Raw genomic sequence first — 24,534 nt, forward strand, 5'->3', positions numbered from 1 at the left:
GCAGTCAAGGGCCGCTAACACTGATCACAAGCGTGTTAATACACGCCAGTGATCAGCATGAGAGATCAGTGTGTGCAGTGTTATAGGTCCCAATGGGACCTATAACACTGTAAAAAAAAAGTTTAAAAAAAGTGTTAATAAAGGTAATTTAACCCCTTCCCTAATAAAAGTTTGAATCACCCCCCTTTTCCCATAAAAAAATAAAACAGTGTAAAAAAAAAAATAATAAACATATGTGGTATCGCCGCGTGTGTAAATGTCCGAACTATAAAAATATGTAATTAATTAAACCGCACGGTCAATGGCGTACGCATAAAAAAATTCCAAAGTCCAAAAAGCTTATTTTTGGTCACTTTTTATTCCATTAAAAAATGAATAAAAAGTGATCAAAAAGTCAGAGCAAAACAAAAATCATACCGATAAAAACTTTAGATCACGGTGCAAAAAATGAGTCCTCATACCGCCCTGTACGTGGAAAAATAAAAAAGTTATAGAGGTCAGTAGATGACATTTTTAAACGTATAAATTTTCCTGCATGTAGTTATGATTTTTTCCAGAAGTACGACAAAATCAAACCTATATAAGTAGGGTCTCCGTTTAACCGTATGGACCTACAGAATAATGATAAGGTGTAATTTTTACCGAATAAGCACTGCGTAGAAACGGAAGCCCCCAAAAAGTTACAAAATGGTGTTTTTTCTTCGATTTTGTCGCACAATGATTTTTTTTTCTGTTTCGCTGTGAATTTTTGGGTAAAATGACTAAAGTCACTGCAAAGTAGAATTGGTGACGCAAAAAATAAGCCATAATATGGATTTTTAGGTGGAAAATTGAAAGGGTTATGATTTTTAAAAGGTAAGGAGGAAAAAACGAAAGTGCAAAAACTGAAAAACCCTGAGTCCTTAAGGGGTTAAAGGAAAACTGTCATTAGTGTTACCCGCACTTACCTGTTGGTACAGGCTGGTAGTGTGGATGATGATAACCATATTTACCTGTCCCCGTTCCAGAGCCAGCTTGGTGCATGGGCGGAGCTTCCTGAGGTCGCTGTTGCTTCTCTGCTTGGCCCCGCTGTGAGTAGGCCGGGGAAAACAGCAGTGCTGATGTCAGGAAGCTTCACTTGTGCACCAAGCCGGCTCTGAAACGGAAGATACGGAGAAAGATAGCGGGGCAACAGGACCACAGATCAAGGACAGGTAAGTATGATTGTCAATGGTGTCGCCCGCACTACACACCTTTACCAACAGGTTATTGCAGGTAACACTGATGACAGTTTTCCTTTAAGACTCCATTATGTCCATAGCAGATACCAAATGTTTGACTGTTTCCATATTTCCCATAGACTGTCATGCGTGTGCACCAACCTCTGTGTAAGGGGAAGTACATAAGTTATTTGACAGTATATGAATGCATACTGTAAGGAAAAGAGATCTTGAGAGTGACACCACTCCCCATGTCCATACTAGTGCTCCAAGGATTGCAGAAAGGCCATGGAGGTGTTACAAGGACAATGGGGGAGATTTATGAAAACCTGTCCAGAGGAAAAGCCCATAGCAACCAATCAGATTGCTTCTTTCATTTTTCAGAGGCCTTTTCAAAAATGAAAGAAGCGATCTGATTGGTTGCTATGGGCAACTCAGCAACTTTTCCCCTAGACAGGTTTTAATCAATCTCCCCAATGACTTTAATTTACAGTGACCCCTCGACCTACAATGGCCCCGACTTACGATGATTTCAACATGCGATGGCCTCTCAGAGGCCATCGCATGTTGAAGGCAGCATCAACATACGATGCTTTTGTATGTCGGGGCCATCGCATAAACGGCTATCTGACAGCCCTGACTGCTTCAGCTGCCGCCGGATAGCCGTTTACGGTGCCCCGTGCCCTTTGCTGACGATCACTTACCTGTCCTCAGGGCTCCGGCGGGTCCTCTTCAGGATCCTCTGCATCGTCGGCGCTCTCCATCAATGTCATCACGTCGCTTCGCACGCTGTCCCGTCATCCAATAGGAGCGGCGTGCATAGCGACGTGATGGCGGCGGCGGAGATAGCGGATGCCGGGGAAGCAGAGGCCTTGCCGGAGCGCCGGGGACACCTCGGGGACGCGGCGACAGTGATAGACGGCGACATCCCGGGCAGCAGTGACGAGCAGTGATGGTCCGGAGCGGCGGGGACAGGTGAGTACAACTTCCTCTAACAGTGGTCTACAACCTGCGGACCTCCAGATGTTGCAAAACCACAACACCCAGCATGCCCGGACAGCCAACGGCTGTCCGGGCATGCTGGGTGTTGTAGTTTTGCAACATCTGGAGGTCCGCAGGTTGTAGACCACTGTCCTATACTTTACATTGCACGTATCCCTCAACATGTGATGGTTTCAACAAACGATGGTCCATTTGGAACGGATTACCATAGTATGTTGAGGGACCACTGTATTATGACTCTGTGGAGACATGGATCAGATCACTAGACCTCTGTGATCTCTTGTTCATTCAGGTTTTATCAGAGGTCACATAAGGTTTCCCTGGATCTCACAATAAACATCTCCTAAAAGCACAAGTAATGTGATTTACTTCTGCATCTTATAACTGGACTAACGGTAACAGTATCTGTAGTTCTGTTTAGAATGAGTCATTTTTGGTCACATTTATCTGAAATAACAAGCATGAGAATATCTTGTGGACATGCAAATGTCTTAACTGGGAGAAAAATGATAACTAAATTTAAACTTTGTTCTCTTTTTGTTTTACCTCTATCCTTCTATGTATGTATCTGTTTAAAGAAGCACTCCAGATGTTTTTCCATGCACATTTATCATACAGGGACATTTGTTTTATTCCAGCACAGCTGCATATATATGTTTCATTACTCTAGGTCATGTGATCATCAGTCAAATTTTACTTTGCTTAATGTGTCAAAAGAAGGTCAGTCCTGGGTCAGCTGACTTCCTGTGAACTAAAGGATGACATCATTTCCTACCAGATCCCTCCTGCTAGCAGCTCACAGACCCCCTTCCCACAAATGGCAAGCAACATTAGCCCCTGTTGCAAGTGGTTAGGAGGAGTAGGATGGTGTCAAGTACCCTAATTTTTATCTTTGAGCAATACCCTAAATTTTATGTAGACCAGAATTTAAGAATAACTGTTTCAGTCACAACTAACTTTCCACTTTCTTCTATGCTGAAATCCCTAGCCCAGTGTTTCCCAACCAGTGTGACTCCAGCTGTTGCAAAACAACTATCGGCATGCCATTTGCTGTTTGTGCATGCTGGGAGTTGTAGTTTTGCAACAACTGGAGGCACTCTGATTAAGAAACACTGCCCTAGCCCGTAATTAAATTTCTGTATTGGTGAAGCGCCAATCACACTACACAATGCTACGCAATAGGCATAGCATTATACAGTGAATGCAATCTAATGATTGCATATAAATGTCCGTTATGGGATTTAACCCCTTCATGACCCAGCCCATTTTCACCTTCAGGACCTGGGCATTTTTTGAAAATCTGACCACTGTCACTTTAAACATTAATAACTCTGGAATGCTTTCACTTATCATTCTGATTCCGAGATTGTTTTTTCGTGACATATTCTACTTTATGTTATTGGTAAAATTTCACTGATATTTGCATCCTTTCATGGTAAAAAATCTAAAAATTTCATGAAAATGTGGAAAATTTTGCATTTTTCTAACTTTGAAAGTCTCTGCTTGAAAGGAAAATGGATATTCCAAATAAATTACATATTGATTCCCATATACAATATGTCTACTTTGTGTTTGCATAAAAAAATTTACAAGTTTTTACTTTTGAAAGACATCAGAGGGCTTCAAAGTTCCGCAGCAATTTTCCAATTTTTCTCAAGATTTTCAAAATCGTAATTTTTCAGGGCCCAGTTCAGGTTGGAAGTGGATTTTAAGGGTCTTCATATTAGAAATACCCCATAAATGACCCCATTATAAAACTGCACCCCCCAAAGTATTCAAAATGACATTCAGTAAGTGTTTTACAGGAATAGCAGCAAAGTGAAGGAGAAAATTCTAAATCTTCATTTTTTACACTCGCATTTTCTTGTAGACCCAATTTTTGAATTTTTACAAGGGGTAAAAGGAGAGAAATCACCCTAAAATTTGTAACCCAATTTCTCTCGAGTAAGGAAATACCTCATATGTGTATGTCAAGTGTTCGGCGGGCGCAGTAGAGGGCTCAGAAGGGAAGGAGCGACAATGGGATTTTGGAGAGTGAGTTTTTCTGAAAGGGTTTTTGGGGGGCATGTCCCATTTAGGAAGCCCCTATGGTGCCAGAACAGTGGACACCCCCACATGTGACCCCATTTTGGAAACTATACCCCTCATGGAATTTAATAAGGGGTGCAGTGAGCATTTACACCCCACTGGCGTTTGACAGATATTTGAAACAGTGGACTGTGCAAATCAAAAATTTTATTTTTCATTTTCACAGACCACTGTTCCAAAAATCTGTCATACACCAGTGGGGTGTAAATGCTCACTGCACCCCTTATTACATTCCGTGAGGGGTGTAGTTTCCCAAATGGGGTCACATATGGATATTTATTGTTTTGCGTTTGTCAGAACTGCTGTAACAATCAGCCACCCCTGTGCAAATCGCCTCAAATGTACATGTTGCACTCTCCCTTCTGGGCCTTGTTGTGCGCCCCCAGAGCACTTTGCGCCCACATATTGGGTATCTCCGTACTCGGGAGAAATTGCATTACAAATTTAGAGGGTCTTTTTTCCCTTTTACCTCTTGTGAAAATGAAAAGTATAGGGCAACACCAGCATGTCAGTGTAAAAAAATTATTTTTTTACACTAACATGCTGGTGTAGACCCCAACTTCACCTTTTCATAAGGGGTTAAAGAAGAAAAAGCCCCCCAAAATTTGTAAGGCAATTTCTCCCGAGTACGGCGATACCCCATATGTGTCCCAAAACTGTTGCCCTGAAATACGACAGGGCTCCAAAGTGAGAGAGCGCCATGCGCATTTGAGGCCTGAATTAGGGATTTGCATAGGGGTGGACATAGGGGTATTCTATGCCAATGATTCCCAAACAGGGTGCCTCCAGCTGTTGCAAAACTCCCAGCATGCCTGGACAGTCAATGGCTGTCCGGCAATACTGGGAGTTATTATTTTGCAACAGCTGGAGGCTCCGTTTTGGAAACAGTAGCGTTCCAGACGTTTTTCATTTTTTAGGGGAGGGGGGCTGTGTAGGGATATGTGTATATGTAGTGTTTTTTACTTTTTATTTTAGGTTAGTGTCAGTGTAGTGTAGTGTTTTTAGGGTACAGTCACATGGGCAGAGGTTCACAGCAAGTTTGCCGCTGGAAGTTTGAGCTGCAGCGCAAAATTTGCGCCATCTCAAACTTGCAGCACTCACTGTAAACCTCCGCCCATGTGAGTGTACCCTGTACATTCACATTGGGGGGAGGGGGCAAACATCCAGCTGTTGCAAACTCCGAGCATGCCCTTTGGCTGTCCGTGCATGCTGGGAGTTGTAGTTTTGCAACAGCTGGAGGAACACTGGTTTGGAAACACTAAGTTAGGTAATAAACTTTCAAGTGTTTTACAACCAAACTTAGTGTTTCCAAACCAGTGTGCCTCCAGCTGTTGCAAAACTACAACTCCCAGCATGCATGGTCTGTCAGTGCATGCTGGGAGTTATAGTTTTGCAACAATTGCAACAGCTGGAGGCACTGAGGTAGGAAACGGACAATGTTTCCCAACTAGTGTGCCTCCAGTTGTTGCAAAACTACAACTCCCAGCATGCCCAGACTGCCCAGGCATGCTGGAAGTTGTAGTTCGGCAATATCTGAAGGATCAGATGCTGGGAGTTGTAGTTTTGCAACATCTGGAGGTCCACAGTTTGGAGACCACTGTATAATGATCTCCAATCTGTGCTCTTCCAGATGTTAGAGAACTACAACTCCCAGCATGCTTGGACAGACTGAGAATGCTGGAACATCTGGAAGAGCACAGATTGGAGACCATTATACAGTGGTCTCCAAACTGAGGACCTCCAGATGTTGCAAAACTACAACTCCCAGCATGCCCAGAAAGCCAAAGGCTGTCTGGGCATGCTGGGAGTTGCAGTTTTGAAACTCCCAGAGGCAGCAGTGAGATCACTTTACGGCAATCTCACTGCTGCCAATGAAGATGCCGCACTGCTGCCGGAAACTCACCTCCGGGACGCAGCGCCGCCGGGACCGCATGGAGGACGTCGCTCGCGCCGGGACCGCTCGGGACACCGCTCGGGACACCGCTCGGACGGGTAAGTGACGCCGGGGGATGGGTCAGGGACACTTAGCAGAGTGGTGTGTGTCCCGATCCCCGTGATCAGGACTCACACACCGCGCTGCTAAGTATTTTCATAGCGAAACGCTGCTATCAGCTAGTCAGATTTGACCAGCTGATAGCAGCGATCGCTGGGGGGGGGGGGGGGGGGATGAAACCCCCCGTGGTCGCATGGTAAGATGGCTGGCTATCAGTGATAGCCACCATCTTTCCGGGCGCTGCGGGATGCCGCGAGTAGCGGCAAAAATGTTCATGACGTACCTGTATGTCATGGGTCGGGAACACCTTGCCACCCATGACGTACAGGTATGTCATAGGTCGGGAAGGGGTTAAAAAGTAGAAAAGAATTAGGGAAAAAAAAACTGTTTTTAACATTATATAAAGCCCCTCCCCTAATAAAACATAAAATCACTCTTGTTTTCCCATTTTAACCCTTCTAAAAAATAAATAAATTAAAAATAAACATATTTGGTATCACACATCCCCCCTACCCCCTGAGCTAACCTGTGTGTGTAATTTATTGGATTTGACGCCGTGATCGGCATTGATCATATGGTGTCCAAAGGGTCAATGACTGGAAGAGGTGGGATCGCTCCTCCCAGTCATTACCCCTGATTGTCTGGCTACTGATAGTAGATTACACTCAGCGCTATTAAGCGAGCGCAGCTTCTGCTCTTGTTTCAAAGTCAACATTTACGGTCCAGGGGGTACATTTACACCCTGGTGTGTCCAAATTTTAAATCCCATTTATGCCCAATGTCTCTGGTTAAGTCCCATTTATGCCCAATGTCCTTAAGAGGTAAACTAGAAATATATGGCTTGAAGCAGAAGAAACACTCTCCTATATGCAACCAACAACTGACGTCAGCTGAGGGAGGGCACGTGCTACTCCGCTGGCTTCTCTGCCCATACTCTTCAGATGACGTCTACATTACATCAGCATGAATCAAGTGCTCTGTTGCCGTGGACATGGGCTGGACGCAACGCTGGCGCAGAACGGCAAACCGTGTCAGCTGACCCCTCGTGGCTTCCCCTCGTCTGCACAGCAACCAGGCATCACATGACCATCTCGGCACTGGAAAAGAAGGTGCACAAAAAGAAAAGCAGGTAAGTACTATGTCACTTGTGACATCAAAACAATGATGAAAAACAAAAGGATACTGTATTGCAAAAACATACTCATGTCGGTCTTATCATTCAGTCTTGCAGCACCCATGGCACCTGTTCTCAAGATCCATCTAGTTTCGCGCTGCAGGAGGAGTTTATCCCTATCGCCCCCGTTTGGTGGGCAATTAACAAGTTCAAGATCCGCAAATTTAAGGACCAATGTCTCATTGTTATGGGCTTCCCTCACATGCTGAATAAGTCTAGGGCATCCTCCTGTAGTAATGGATTTTAAATGTTCTCTTATCCTGATATTCAAGCTCCGGATGGTCTTTCCTATGTAAAAACGGACGCACACACAGGTAATTACATAAACCACAAATTTGGATTTGCATGTTAAAAAAGCCCTCACTGCCAGGTTATCCCCCCCAACATGATGGCTTTTGTTTCCGAGTTACGGGGGCATTGGTGACATTGCTTGGCTTGAACTTAAAATTACCTTGGGGCCTCCCTTTGGACAACCAAGTGTCCACTGTGTCTTTAAACTGATTAGGGCCTAACATGCTACCCAAGGTTTTATTCTTTCTTTAAGAAAACAAAGCTTTATTGACAGCAATGTCAATCAAATTACGGTCTCCCTCAATAAGTAGAGATTAGCGAATCGAAGCTGACGACCCCGAATTTGTCAAGAATTTCAGGAAATATTCGATTTGCAACGAATGCGAATATCACCACAATTCTATCACGACTATCACTTCATTAAACTCCATTTACTGCGATGCAGGCTCCAGGCCATCTAAAATGGCAGATCCACATGTCAGTACATGGGGCAAGGAACGCTGGAAAGGTGGGAAGGCGAGGCTGGAAGGGAAGTAGGCGGTATGACCCTGAATCACATGCAGGATGCAGCCTATCAGCAGCCAGTCACCCCTGTGATGTCATAGCCCTATTTATTCGGCAACCATAATTCCGGCTCCTCACTTCACTACAATACACTGCAGAAGGATCATTGGACGCAGAACCTGTGTGTGTGTGTTACAGCAGAGAAAAGCGCAGTCCAGCAGCGTTTAACATCCTCATAGTCACCTCAGTATTCTCGTCGACGGAGAGCATTGTTTTTTTTCTCACTGAAAAGCATTTTTACTGCAGCTGCAGGCATTAACCTCCCAGTCACTGTCTTCAGCACAGTATTACAGAGAGGGGCAGATAGCTGTGTGTTGCCTTATACATTTCAACAAGCTGCATCAACTTCATAAACCTTAGCAGAGGAGGCAGGAATAATTTTTCAGTGCAATTCAGTGTCTTTGTTCCACAAAAAATCATCTGCTGGTTATACTAGTCTGTAGAATGTATAATACCCAGCAGTCCATTCCTAATAGTCTGTGACAGAGTGCAATTTTGTGTTTAGTACACAGCTTTTTTTGGCTGCAGCACTGTTGTGTACAGTTGATGTTATACAAAAATGCATTTTTTTAAGGGTACTGTAGCGCATTTTTCTGCCCTCATCAGTGCATACCGCATACGTACATCTAAGTAGTGTACTATTTTGTACCTGTTATTCTGTCAAGGGCCTACATTCTGTGAAAGGACAGACAAAGTAATCACCGGCTGGTGTTTTACAAAAATACAGAGTTTTTAGGTGTAGACACTAGGGCTTCACTAGGCGTAGACACTAGGGCTTCACAATCCCTAAGATTAAAAGATGAAATTTTAATTGAAGATTTAGGGTAGCTAGTGCTACCATAAGAAATTTTTAGGCCCAGACCCAGGCCCAGCATCATCAGTAAACCATATATTGGCTGAATGACAGAGATGGGAGTTGGCTGAAGCATGAGGATACCATTGAAATTTTAGAATTTTAAATAGATATGTAAGATTTTGAAATTGAAGATTTTAACTTCCAAGTTTTAGTGTCCCAGGCCCACGACGTGTGGGTACAAAGGACCAAATCTAACAAAGAGTTGCATGTCACATGGCAGCACAATGAAAGAGCCTGTAGGTGGCTGAATCAATATGAGGAGACCATGTAGTGGCTGAATGACTGCCTGGAGTTTGTGGCAGCATAAGGAGACCATATAGTGTCTAAATGGCACAGCCTGGAGGTGGCTGAAGCATGAGGAGACCATATAGTGGCTGAATGCCACAGCCTGGAGGTGGCTGAAGCATGAGGAGACCATATAGTGTCTGAATGGCACAGGCTGGAGGTGGCTGAAGCATGAGGATACCATAGAGTGGCTGAATGGCACAGCCTGGAGGTGGCATCAGGAGTCCTGAAAGTGACCCTAAAGCAAGGAATTTCTGAAACTGGGGACCAGCACCCCAATTATGTTTTGCAGTATCCATGGCAGCACAATGAGAGAGCCTGGAGGTGGAAGCATTAGCATGAGGAGATAATAGAGCCGCACAATTAGAGAGCCTGGAGCTGGCAGCATCCGCATGAGGAGACCATAGAGCAGCAGCAAAATAAGCCTATTCAGTGGTGCAAAATAAGGCGGGGAGGGCCTAAAATTTAACTTTTAATGTATCCATTAAAATATTCTTAAATTAAACACCCAGTGTCAGTGTTATAAAATTGTATTAAACATATCAACTGCAGTATACTCATAACACATAGACATCAATGTCCGGTGTCCATGCTGTTAACAAGATATCTAAAGGATGCAGATTTGGTGATACAGAATCACAGGTAGAACATCCTACAATACTGTAACTCCCAGAATCACAGAACACAGCAGCCGATAGTGACAGCTCCCTGCCACTGCAGGTATGCGCTCCGTCTAAATCGTTTGCCGTACTCCAGGACCGTATCGGAATACATTACCTTATATGTACCTGGAGTTTCACGGCGTTTGAGTCCCGTATCTATTGAGCAGGGTAACCAACTGCTCCGTTTTAAGGGACTGCAGTATAGGTGATCCCCTACTGAGGACTGTGTGATCCTATTGATGCATATATGAGAACCAATTGTTCATATCTATCTCAGGTTGCCAATGATACCTGATAGTTTGCTTTTTGTCTTTATTCCCCTGAGGACGGTGCATGATTGCGCTAGAAACGCGTTGGGAATTATACAATATTGAAATATGTTCTATCTGTGATTCTGGGAGTTACAGTATTGTAGGATGTTCTACCTGTGATTCTGTGTCACCAAATCTGCATCCTTTAGATATCTTGTTAACAGCATGGACACCGGACATTGATGTCTATGTGTTATGAGTATACTGCAGTTGATATATTTAATACAATTTTATAACACTGACACTGGGTGTTTAATTTAAGAATATTTTAATGGATACATTAAAAGTTAAATTTTAGGCCCTCCCCGCCTTATTTTGCACCACTGAATGGGCTTATTTTGCTGTTGTTTATGCTTGGGAGCACGAATATGATTTAGGCCCATCTGCTGGACCCGTATAAATTAGCAGACCCATTTTCTTGAGACCATAGAGCAGCACAATTAGAGAGCCTGGAGGTAGCAGCATCAGCATGAGGAGACCATATGGCAGCACAATGACAATGCTGGGAGGTGGTAGCATCAGCATGAGGAGACCATATGGTGGCACAATGACAGAGCGTGGAGGCGGTAGCATCAGCATGAGGGACCATAGAGCAGCATAATGAGAGAGCCTGTAGGTGGCAGCATCAGCATGAGGAGACCATAGAGCAGCACAATTAGAGAGACTGGAGTTGGCAGCATCAGCATGAGGAGACCATAGAGCAGCACAATTAGAGAGACTGGAGTTGGCAGCATCAGCATGAGGAGACCATATGGCGGCACAATGACAGAGCCTGGAGGTGGCAGCATCAGCATGAGGAGACCATAGAGCAGCACAATTAGAGAGCCTGGAGGTGGCAGCATCAGCATGAGGAGACCATAGAACAGCACAATGAGAGAGCCTGGAGGTGGCAGCATCAGCATGAGGAGACAATAGAGCAGCACAATTAGAGAGCCTGGAGGTGGCAGCATCAGCATGAGGAGACCATATGGCGGCACAATGACAGAGACTGGAGGTGGCAGCAGCAGCATGAGGGCCATGCCAACTGAGGGTTGAGTCTGAGGAACCCACCGACTGTTGACTGGGGGTGTCGGATGTTGCTTGGAATGAAGTGGATGACCGAGTGAACCTCACTTGGGATGAAGTGGATGACAGAGTGAACCGATCAATCACGGCTGCTGGGTTGCTGGTCGCGATACGACTGCTAGCTGACACAAGGAGCTCAGACCTCTCATTGCAACTCTGGCTGCCACACACCCCTACTCTGCTGTGACCTCTGCCTGTGCCTGATGAATTTTGGCCTCTGCCACTCCTGGCATTACTCTGCCTGACATACTTATTGCGTATATGAGAGGAGTACAATATGTTTCACTACGCTTAAAACAGTAATTGTCTAGAACAGCAGTGTGGCTGTCTATTGGCTGTCCTTTCACAGTATCTAGGCCCTTGACAGATTAACAAGTACAAAATAGTACACTACTTAGATGTAGGTATGTGGTATGCACTTATGAGGGCAGAAAAATGCGCTACAGTACACTTAAAAAAGTACCTGAGTACACCACCAGCCAGTGAGTACTTTTGCCTGGACTTTCACAGTATCTAGGCCCTTGACAGATTAACAGTTTTAAAATAGTACACTACTTAGATGTAGGTATGTGGTATGCACTTTTGAGGGCAGAAAAATGCACTACAGTGTGCCTAAAAACTCTGTATTTTTGTAAAACACCAGCCGGTGATTACTTTTGTCTGTCCTTTCACAGTATGTAGGCCCTTGACAGATTAACAGGTACAAATTAGTACACTACTTAGATGTACGTATGCGGTATGCACTGATGAGGGCAGAAAAATGTGCTACAGTACACCTAAAAACTCTGTATTTTTGTAAAACACCAGCCGGTGATTACTTTTGTCTGTTCTTTCACAGTATGTAGGCCCTTGACAGATTAACAGTAGTGTTGAGCGGCATAGGCCATATTCGAATTTGCGAATATTCGCGAATATATGGACGAATATTCGTCATATATTCGCGAATATTTGCATATTCGTTATCTCCTCGTTTTATTTTCGCATATGCGAAAATTAACATATGTGAAAATTCGCATATGCGAAAATTAGTGTATGTTAATTTTCGCATATGCGAATTTTCGCGTGCCAGTCTCACACAGTAGTATTACAGCCTTCTTTACACCACACAAGCTGGAAGCAGAGAGGGATGATCACTGTGATGTGTACTGTGAAGAAAAAAAAAAAAAAAAAAGGAATATTCGTAATCACGAATATATAGCGCTATATTCGCGAAATTCGCGAATATGCGATATTCGCGAATAATATTCGAATTGCGAATATTCGCGAGCAACACTAATTAACAGGTGGAATCGGCGTAGGCTGCGTTGTCCCGTCTCTTCTCCCCCTCCCGACGCCTGTGTTTGTTAAAATGATTAATATACAATATAACTTATGCAAGGGTATACAAGATGGCTGACAAGAGCAAAACCTAAAATGGATGCCATGACCTTTAGTAAAGTTAAGCTATAGCTGAATACTATAGATAGAATTGCTGAGGTATGCATACCTATACTATTCTAGGAAGGGTACTAATGTCCAATAGTATGCAAGTTAAGCATGACATAATGTACACACCCATTAGTGAAAGATATCCTCAAACCAACCCACTAGGAGGGGATATATAGAGATAAGTATATTTATGGATATAAGGCTTAGTATAACCACGCCCACATATGTAAAGAACACACCCATAAGTATGGTATATAAGAAGACTGCGTCAATAGGGGGCAGCATCATTAAAGCATCATTATTAAGGCATTCATTATGGAAGCATCATTAAGGAAGCACCAAGGATGAAGCAAGACCATTGAAGTAAACCAAGCTAAGAGGAAGGAGGTGGAGCCAGACCAGTCTGATGAAGGAGGAAGCCATCTTAGATGAATTTTCCATGATGGATCCAGCCCACACAACCCTCAGTTGGTGAGATTGTTCTGAGAATATGCCTACACTTCCTAATGTTACTATTGTAATACTTAAGCAAGAACTGTTATTTACCTAAGATTTACTAGTTTGTTCTGTTTGCCATATTTGTCTATGAGCCTAAAATAAATGTATGATTGTTTACTTAATTTGACGTAACCTGAGTAATTTATTATTCTTCAATGGTGACTGTGTCAAATGAAATTTGACCAGTATAAGAATGTAACAGTGTTTGCCTCCTTCGGGAATAAAAGTTTTATTCTGCATTTACAACGAGTGCTGTGAGTTCCTTCTACGTTTATATGTTTTCCTACTATTGGGTAACCCCTTTAAATAAAGGGCCACCACCAATTTCAGAACACTCTTAAATGTTTGGCTGAATTAGCAGGGTACAATTACACAGCCCTAGTGTGGAGACTGAGAAGTATATTTCTTCCAATGGATGATACATACATTCCAAGTATCTATGGACTCTACTGAGAGACTGTAGGCTATTGTGTGACTGCACCAGATTGTTTTGCCACATCAGCTAGGCTTACTTACCACTTTTACCATCTTTTGGAGGGAGATGCTTGCCAAGGTTTGTTGCAACAGTGGGAATCCATGAAATACATATTCTTGTAGCTAGAGAAACTGTATAGAGCTGCTACAACAATTACAGATTAGAAAATAATTTTTCTTTACTCAACCCCTAAACGATAGTGAGTGCATGCAGTGATTTCATGCATGGCCAGCCTCCAGAGACTTGCAGGAAGAATGTGCACTGGTTCCTGATCTTGACAAGGTCCTTAGCGACCAATGTACAGTTCATTCAGGCTATAAAGCAGTGTTCTGAGGACAACTCTAAGTGCTCTATTACACAGGGAAATCATTGGCTGAATAGTTTGATCACTCTGTGTAACAGACCCAACTATCAGCTGTTGAAGGAGCTTTTGCTGATAATGGGGTTTGACGCAAGTTTAAAAATAGTAATTTGTCAGCCCCACATACCCCTGTGTAATAAGGTATGTGCAGCTATCAAATGATACAAGTAAAGGGCTGCACTAATGATTCAGCAATTGTTCATGCATTCCTTGTTGCCAGAGCCATTTAATTAGGCTTAGTGATTGAGCCCTAATCTACAAGATCACCACTCCAATTGTGTAATACAGCCCTAATTGGTGAAGCATTCAATATGTCATCAGAAAAGCAGTGGGAAGTGTAGGATGGTGCCCACTTGATTGTGGAAAGTACAACCAAACCTGAACCTCCAAGGAGAGTTTCCATGACCCAGGAAATACTGTGTTCCAGGGATTTCCAAAAAGTGTATCAGATTCCTTTGCAGGAGAGGTAAAATTTTTCAGTTGAGGATAGCTAGCTCATACTGAGCCCTGTCCAAACAGAGCTGTGGAATTCTAGTCCTGGAAATGTGAACAATGCAGCCACCTGATAACAGTTTAACTATGGCCCCAGAACCAACATAAGGGTATTCTGTAGGCCCTGGGGTTGTGACCAACTGGAACATCTTTTCGGTTGCACAGCGTGGGGGTGGGGTGTTTGGGGTGGGGGCGATCCACCCCACTGGACCACAAGGGACTGTTTAAAGGCCCATTTAGACGCCACTGTCAGCTTTGACAGCGGCGTTCTAAAAAGTTAAATAGCCGGCCGTGGGAATCGCCGCATGACGGCTATTAACGGCGACCCCTAGATACAAGAATCAGCTGAGGGCTGTCAAAGTCGTGAGCCCGCGCCACACACTGTTAGCGGCACAAGGATGTGTATACATCCAAAGTAAGGGTAACTTATGGTAGGGAATACAACAGAATATTATAGTCATGTGTTCATCAAGTACTGTGGTTCCTCAAGTCCTCAATTGGTAATTGATTCCAGATTGCATGTTGAGACCATTGTATGTTGAGACCATTGTATGTTGAGACCATAACTCTATGGAAACCTGGTAATTGGTTTCCAAAGCCCCCAAAATGTCATCCAAAAATAGGAAAAAGTGAGGATTAAAGACAAAAAAGTAGATAACTAATAGAGATAAAGCAAGTCCTTACATATAAAAGTAAAAAAGATCTGCTGGAAGCTGTAATCACTGTCTATGTAGAGGACAGGAGCTTCTTCAGGGTCCTGTACAGTACATGCCATGTCCTCAAAAAGTTAAATGGAGCCACCCTTACCTAGTGTCCAAAGGAGCAGCTAACCCTGGCACAGGTAAAGAGTAGTACAGAACATGTAATACCACCCTGTACTGTAGGGGGCGCTACCAGACAGCAGACAGTGTATACACTTCAGTAATACAGAGGTTTTACCAGTGAAATTTCCATTCTGATCAACTTCCAAAATTTTGGTTTTGCTATAATTACCTAACAAATACATTGAAGTGATTTCACAGTGATATGTAAACAATATTTATTATGAATATACATGTAAGACAGATATAAATGCATGATTCCATAAAAAATACAGGTATATAAAAGCCAACATCTTTCCTAAAGTGCAGCTAATAAAATAAATGGATAAACCGGCTGATTTTTATATCTACTGACAACGTGCAAAGGTTATATTTTGCAGATATAGAGGACAAGTAGATTTAAAGCAGAATATTTCACATACAGCAGCAGACAATTATAAAGGTCCAGCACATTAACTAACAGTTTCCACTGCACCGTGATACTTAGGCATTACTACTAATGTAAATTAAAGTGGCTATGATGTCATTTATTTGGCAGGCCAATATCTTGGCAGGGTGGTGTATTCCAGTATCTTCTAGAAATATAGGTGTAAGTGTTGCAAGTCGCTATCAACCTTTTCCTTGATACGGCAGCAATTTGGGTTGTACAAAAGTGACAATACTGCTGTGATTTTACCAGAAATCAGGGGAAATCCAGAGTCTCTGTTCAGCTCCTGCCAAAGGCCATGTTCACACAGCATATAATGTGCAGAATGTCCACCCGGAAAACATAGGCGGACGTTTCACACATTTGCATGTTCCGATGGCACTAGGACCACTCAGAAATGCGCCATCTCCATAGACAGCAATGCATTTCCAAACAGAATACACAGTAACAATGAACAGGTTTATTGTTTCTGCAGACTCTGAAATTGGGATTTCCACAGTGAAGTTCCACTGTGTGCACAGTGCAGCAGAATCCCTCTGAAATCAACAGAATTTCTCATGGCCTAAGGGTATGTAAACAAGGGGGGAAAAAAGTGCCAAAACCTTGTCAAAAACCATGCCACTGTATTCTTTTATTGACTTTAATGAAAAATCTCTAAAAATACCTGTAGTTTTCAGAAAACACTACATTGGAATTCAGGTCACTTTTCAGAGCGATTTCGCATAAAAGCTAAATTTTAAATCAAAGGATAATCCGCACCAAAATGTGCATAGCACATTCCATGCTAATTTTGAGCTGATTCCTTCTGGAGAATCACTTGGACCGCGTGGAAATGCGCCATCTTAATAGATGCCTTTCCTAGCAGATTCTGCCAAAAGAATGTCTAGGGTCCGGACGTTCTGTCGTGGAAATACCGAAGTGTAAATGGTGCAGCAGAATGCCAGTGAGAACAATGGGAGGCTATTGTACTTTATTCCACTCTGAAAAACATAGTATGAATGAGCCCTTACAGTGTGTTTCTGCTACAAAATGGATTTTCCCGGACAGATGCTGATTCGATAAATAGGTCAGTTACACCAGATCTTACTCTTCTTTATGCAATCCAGCTACTTTTTCTTTGGTATAATGGAGTTAGAATGTAGTGATAATAACAGGCAGCCAATATAGCACTATATGCATTTGAATGACACGTCCTTTCTAACTGGAAAAGGAAGGCCACTGTGCCAGTGTTACCAGTGGCAGACTGTGAGTCTCTTCTCTTTGTCTCACACATTGCCCACTACTCTACATAGGAGAAGGAAGGGATCCAATCCATCTGCTAATAGAATTGCTGTGTATAGTGTGGCTAAGGCCGGGGAACCATTTTACCAGCCAACCACAGAGAGACTCTCCCTATAGCAGTGGTTTCCAACTAGTGTGCCCCCAGCTGTTGCAAAACTACAACTCCTAGCATGCCTGGACAGCCAAAGGCTGGGATTTGTTGTTTTACAACAGCTGGAGGCACACTTGTTAGGAAACACTGCCCCATAGCATTGCTCTGTGATGACAGGAAAGAAGACAATAAGAAGAAATATAAAAATATGGCACATTTTGTTCATTGAAGAATTCCAGCACTAGACTCCAGTTCTCTCTACTGTAAGCCTAGATGTAATGAATACGGCCTGGCACAGATCTTGCCATGGCAAATTACAACATTTGAAGCGCATTTGTATCTTCTCAGCCATAGCAACTTTTTTGGAACATTGTGAATATTGGTGAGATGTATCATCAGTAAACATTTACAACTGAATATAGAATATGACATCTATCTTAGACTTTATCCGATGGACTTGTGGACACGGAATTTAAGGGCACTTGCTCTTCTTCATGTGCTCTCTCTTGAGCTCTGGTTACCCAATGGCTCCACCCTAGAAAAGCAATGGAATATTCATGTCACAACACAGGAAAAACATTATAGTCACATCCACAATTGATCAAGTTGAAAAAAGAAAAAAGTCCAGATAGTCTAACCTACAGCATAATTATGGATGATTTAGAGGACAACAAAAAAAGACACACTCAGAGTCTTGTCTACTAATCCTCGCAGTTTAGGTAATAAGATCAATGAACTTGGCAAAGATGAGGGGATATGACAGAAACTTTTAATGACATAAAGGGAATAAACACTGTAAAGGAGGAGATCATATTTAAAAGAAGAAAAAAACATGGGAAGACATCGTTTTAAATTAGAAGGGCAATGGTTTAAAAGTAATAGGAGGAAGTATTACTTCACTGAGAGAGTAGTGGATGCATGGAATAGCCTTCTGCAGAAGTGGGATAGGCATAAGACTATCCCTCATATAAGATAGAGATAGGTATAAGACTATCCTTCATATAAGATAGAGATAGGTATAAAACTATCCTTCACATAAGGTAGGGACAAGGATTATTCATAAGTATGACGAATTGGGCAGACTACATGGGCCAAATGGGTCTTATCTGCCGACACCTTCTATGTTTCTAACAAAGAACATGTCCAGGGCAGATGCCAATTGCCTCATAAATTCCTATCATAGGGTATGTTCCCACAGTGAAATGTACTTGCGGAATTCCACAGAAGAGTTCGGCCAAAAATTCTGCCGGAATTTACTGCCCATTACTTTCGTAATAGGCAGTAAATATTCCCGGAGGCCATTGCACCATGGGAATTCTGCTTAGTGCAGAAATATAAGAGAAGTCTTTTGTGAAATTCTACGCCGGAATCCCATTGAATTCTATGGGTTTACATTTTGGTGGAATTCTGTGTTCCGGAATTTTTGCAAAATTGTGGAAACTCCGCCGTATGAACATACCCTAAAGCTATGTTCACATGGCTCCCTCTGTCTGCAGAATGTCTGCCCAGAAACCACATGTTTGTTAATAAATGAGGCATTAACATTTATTTTTAAAACACAATTCCATTCATTCATTCATAATATTCCATGAATCTTAGCATCTAGATATATTTTACTGTCCTTACCTTTCGGTTGTTTGTATATTGACCTCAGTGCTTTTTCTTTGTCACCAGGTTCCTCATTGAGGCTGACTTGATTTTTTCCAAATGATCCCCATTGCATTTCCTCCACCCTACAGAGCAAACAGACATATTATTTACTCATATTTTGCTTTTGGAAAATATGTTATTATTATCAATATATCCAGAAGTGTAACTACAAGGGTCTGAGAAGTTGAATAGTGTTGAGTATTACATTGGAAACAGAATTAAATGGACTTTGGGGACTTTTTATTGAACTCCCGGTACCCTGCTGAATAAGCTATTTGCCGGAGCCATGGCATCGACATATGCAAAGAACCGAGCCAGAAGCAGACAGTTCCATACCAGTGGTTAGTTACTGCAGCTCAGCTCCGATTCAGTATGGAAGGTGAGCTGCAGTAACCACTAGTGTTGAGCGGCATAGGCCATATTCGAATTCGCGAATATTCGCGAATATATGGACGAATATTCGTCATATATTCGCGAATATTCGCATATTCGTTATATTCTCGCTTTATTTTCGCATATGCGAAACTTCACGTATGCGAAAATTAACATATGCGAAAATTAACATATACAAAATTAGCATACGCGAATTTTCACATATGCGAAAATTAGCATATGCTAATTTTCGCATATGCGAAGTTTCGCACGCCAGTCTCACACAGTAGTATTACAGCCTTCTTTACACCACACAAGCTGGAAGCAGAGAGGGGTGATCACTGTGATGTGTACTGTGAAGAAAAAAAAAAAGAAAAAAACGAATATTCGTAATTACGAATATATAGCGCTATATTCGCGAAATTCGCGAATTCGCGAATATGCGATATTCGCGAATAATATTCGAATTGCGAATATTCGCGAGCAACACTAGTAACCACGTTCGGCCACTAGCCACTAGCCACTAAAAATGCACGGACCACCACCGATCAGAACTAGGTATTGAATAGTCAGCACTAGGCCCTCTTCTGGCCATATTGGGTACTGCTAATCTAAATTTGTTTAGATTATGCAATACTCCGTCGCTCAAACATCTATTTTCAAACTTCATCAACCAAGACAGCATTATAGGGAAGAAACTTGCTTCTGAAGGTCAAGGCATACTGTGTATTAGAAGTCTCCTCTCCGGACATAGTACATCAGTACAGAGCAGTAGAGATAACTATTCCTACCTAAAACACCATCGTTCATCTATTTTTCCATCAGGTGTTTTCCCCACTGTAAGGCAGCGACCACATCTCAGTTTTTTCCGAATGGACCTTGGCAGAAACCTCTCAATATCCAATATTGTAGCAGCTCTCTGTGGATAGAAAAGTCTACATTCAATAAGATAATATGTGCAAGTTTGTCCATCTGAAAAATGAAGAAGAATGGAATTGTATGGATAGATAAAAAGATTTGAGATAGATGAGTTGTGCAATCACATTTTGTTAACCCATCAGATGCCTCCTCACACCAACCCTCTCCCTTTTGACTTGCAACCTGTAGGGGCCACTCTGTATAAGGGCCTATGTACAGAGCGGAGGTCTGCTTGCAGCAGATTAATATTGGGGGGAAGTTATGCTTGGTTTTATGCTGGTTTTGTGGGGTAAACTTTCTCGCACAGTTTGTTTCAGATGCTGTTTAGAGACTTTTCATTTTGAAGGTTTTTCCAAAAGAACATACCAAGTGGTCATTTTAGTTGATTACCTGCAGTGGTCAGGAATTTATCATGTGCAACTTTTCTGTTTGTTGTATCTTTTGGCGCAACTGTGCTTTTTGAGCTGCAAATCTACATCAGCCCTAACTTGACTTACAAAACTGGCTGTGGACTGCATTATTAAAAAGTTGTACATTTTGCCGCACGGGTCAAAAAGTTGCATAAAAAGTTGCTGAAGGAGCATCATACAAAGCAGAGTACTGAAGTAAGAAATGTGATCAGCTCTATCACATGCCCTGTGCCAAGCAATAAATAAGGTGCCGGTACACAGTTTCCACCACACATATTTATGGAGTAAAAAGATGTTCACCTAGACTGCTCCTGTCTCTAGCGGGCACTGCCAAAATCAGTCAGCACAAGGACCGCACAAACATGTGTCATCCCCAATGATGACAATGCAGTCCATATGGAATTCTGCAGTAATAATGAACAATTTTCAATCTTTCAACAAAAGTGTGTGCAGATATTTTGCTGCACAGAAATTCCTTAGTGTGAATGGCTCCTTAGAGGCTAAGGTGCGTTACTGGGCACTCTTTGTAAACTATTATATCCAACCTTACTCACTTTGCCTCAGCCCAAATATGACACTTACATATGTATAGAGTCACTATCTCGCCCTATATGTTTTTTATTTTTTGTCTAATATGTCTGGCATATTTCATTTCCTTCCTCTCACTGTGGTTTACCCCAGCTCTTCAGTACTGCTGTGTGGTTATTAGCTGTGCAAGTATAAAAGCATGAGTGTGTAAGCCTCTGGCATCGTTTGTAGTATACAACTCAGTTCTTATTCTAATATATATATATATATATATATATATATATATATATATATATATAGAAGAAAAGACAAGGCCCAGCACTAGGTTGCAGGTAAAAACTTCTTATTCCTTTATTTCAAGATTCTGCAGTACAGGGTAGAAAGTCTGACGCGTTTCGCTAAAGAGCTTAATCGTAGACTGCCGTACAATCACAGAGGACAACTTAAAATACCGGAGGTATAAGTCACATGACTAACCTCGTCATTGTTAATAACATGTTACATATAAAACCTGGAATTGGAATCCATTCAGAACATTACATGTGGTGTCTGTTCACACTCTTAAATTATCATGCACTGCGTTAAAGACTATTTCATATTTAATATTCGCAAATTGCAAGACTAAGAGCTTCCATAGCAATAAATTGTATTGTAAAATGGATTTTGACCTCTTATTGATTTTATATTTTTAAGAATCGCAGTGAATGAAAGTGGAGTGTGAACTAGACGTACAAATTATCATGTAAATAGGGAAACCGCAATAAAGGAGGAGGAAAAGGAACACACGGGCAAGAAGAACTCAACTTGGCACGGGGAAGGAAAGATTTTATATATATATATATATATATATATATATATATATATGTTTATCATTATCAGAACGCACACATGGGAAAGGCACACAATACAGTTAGTGCGCAATATTATACGCTACTGACTGTCATATGAGAACAGCATCAATTATTTATGTGTTAATATTAACAGGATGAAATAAATGGAGACCTTTGATGAGCAATTTTTTATAATTTTTATAGTTTTTTATAATTTTTATTTATAATTTTTATAATTTTTTATGTATATATTATTGTCACTTTTTATCTTTAGATATTTCTTATTTTTATTTTTATATTTATATTGTTATTATTATTATAATAATTTACTATTATTTATTGTTATGCCATAGTATCCTAGGAGGAGACAGGAACAGGAAGAATCACATAATGCAGGAGGCAAAAGTAGTAAATTTAAATCTAAATCCAAGAAACCTTTTTTCGTTACACCATATAGTATCAAATTTAATAAAATAAAAAACATCATAAATAGATACATCCCAGTCCTTGAAACTGATCCAGCCTTAAGAAATATTGTAGCGGGAGGTATTGCTATTGTATCTAGTAGGGGTCCCTCCATAGGGTCTAAAATATCCCCAAGTCTTTTTGAAAGTAAAAGTAATATCAAAACAAATAGCCAGAATTGGCTCAATGCCAAAGGCAATTGGAAATGTGGACACAACCGGTGTTTAACTTGTGATTATATGAATGTTTCAAATCAAGTGATATCATGCACTATGGGAAAAGCACACAGTATACAAAATTACATAAATTGCAATACTAAAAATATTGTGTATGTGGCGACATGCACAATTTGCAAATTACAATATGTGGGTTGCTCAGGCAACTCATTAAAAATGAGATTCAGAAAACATGTGTCGGACAGCAGGAGTAATCTACCAGGTATCTCCATGTTATCCCGTCATTTCAGGGAAATACATGGGGGGGAGGCAAATAGCCTCCGTGTCTCGGGATTGGAGAAAATATCCTTGGGGCCAAGAGGTGGAGATCTCAAATATAGGATGTATAAACGTGAGACCTATTGGATGTTCCTCTTGGGAACTAGATACCCAGAGGGGTTAAATAAAAGAATGGACATGATGTTAACTTGTCCATAGAATTGCATTGTTGTTAGGTTATGTTTTGTAGGAGCAGTATTTATAGTTATTGATAAGCTAAACAACACAGTGTGGATTGACAATGTCATAATCTACACTGTATTCATGGACAAAATTCATCCAACTATGCAGGGCAATTATGTCTTAATTTTATGTTATGGAATAGTATGACAGTATCTATACCTGGATATTATTAGTAATGAGGAGATATAATAATAATGATAAATATCAATAATAAATAATAATAAAAATAAAAATATAAAAATATATAAAAATATTTACAACAATAATTATAAAAATAATAACACGCAATAAATAACAACAAAAATGAAAAATAGAAAAATTAAATATAAAAAACATAAAAAGAAATAATTAATAATGAAAAATAATAAAAAATAAAAAATAGATAATAATAATAAAAAACAGAAAATAACAATAATAATGATATAAAATAATAATAACAAAACAAAATAATAATAACAATAAAAATAATAAAAATAATAATGAATAAATAAATATAATGAAATAGGAAAAATTCTAATGTTATCTAGGATACTATGGCATAACAATAAATAATAGTAAATTATTATAATAATAATAATAATAACAATATAAATATAAAAATAAAAATAAGAAATATCTAAAGATAAAAAGTAACAATAATATATACATAAAAAATTATAAAAATTATAAATAAAAATTATAAAAATTGCTCATCAAAGGTCTCCATTTATTTCATCCTGTTAATATTAACAGATAAATAATTGATGCTGTTCTCATATGACAGTCAGTAGCGTATAATATTGCGCACTAACTGTATTGTGTGCCTTTCCCATGTGTGCGTTCTGATAATGATAAACATATATATATATATATATATATATCTATATATATATATATATATATATATATATATATATATATATAAAATCTTTCCTTCCCCGTGCCAAGTTGAGTTCTTCTTGCCCGTGTGTTCCTTTTCCTCCTCCTTTATTGTGGTTTCCCTATTTACATGATAATTTGTACGTCTAGTTCACACTCCACTTTCATTCACTGCGATTCTTAAAAATATAAAATCAATAAGAGGTCAAAATCCATTTTACAATACAATTTATTGCTATGGAAGCTCTTAGTCTTGCAATTTGCGAATATTAAATATGAAATAGTCTTTAACGCAGTGCATGATAATTTAAGAGTGTGAACAGACACCACATGTAATGTTCTGAATGGATTCCAATTCCAGGTTTTATATGTAACATGTTATTAACAATGACGAGGTTAGTCATGTGACTTATACCTCCGGTATTTTAAGTTGTCCTCTGTGATTGTACGGTAGTCTACGAT

At 40.7% G+C, this 24,534-nt stretch overlaps 1 protein-coding gene and 1 long non-coding RNA gene across 4 annotated transcripts in view; one reads left to right on the forward strand and one right to left on the reverse strand.

Moving 5' to 3' along the window:
- The first annotated feature begins 1,069 nt into the window (after positions 1-1,069).
- Positions 1,070-24,534, forward strand: part of LOC130356975 (uncharacterized) — a 53,821-nt gene continuing 30,356 nt past the window's right edge. The window contains exon 1 of the long non-coding RNA XR_008889050.1: positions 1,070-1,193. This is a non-coding gene — a long non-coding RNA (uncharacterized LOC130356975). The remainder of the gene's footprint in view (positions 1,194-24,534) is intronic.
- The window catches only part of LOC130356970 (transient receptor potential cation channel subfamily V member 1-like), a 92,725-nt gene continuing 83,957 nt past the window's right edge, over positions 15,767-24,534 (reverse strand). For all 3 annotated transcript variants that reach the window (XM_056559198.1, XM_056559197.1, XM_056559196.1), the window contains exons 14-16: positions 20,178-20,305; positions 18,991-19,097; positions 15,767-17,899 (exon numbers count right to left, since the gene is read on the reverse strand). In XM_056559198.1, the coding sequence (XP_056415173.1) occupies positions 17,802-17,899; positions 18,991-19,097; positions 20,178-20,305 (333 nt within the window). In that variant the 3' untranslated portion in view covers positions 15,767-17,801. The remainder of the gene's footprint in view (positions 17,900-18,990; positions 19,098-20,177; positions 20,306-24,534) is intronic.

The sequence above is a fragment of the Hyla sarda genome, chromosome 2 (assembly GCF_029499605.1).
Source record: "Hyla sarda isolate aHylSar1 chromosome 2, aHylSar1.hap1, whole genome shotgun sequence".
Taxonomy (NCBI): Eukaryota; Metazoa; Chordata; class Amphibia; order Anura; family Hylidae; genus Hyla; species Hyla sarda.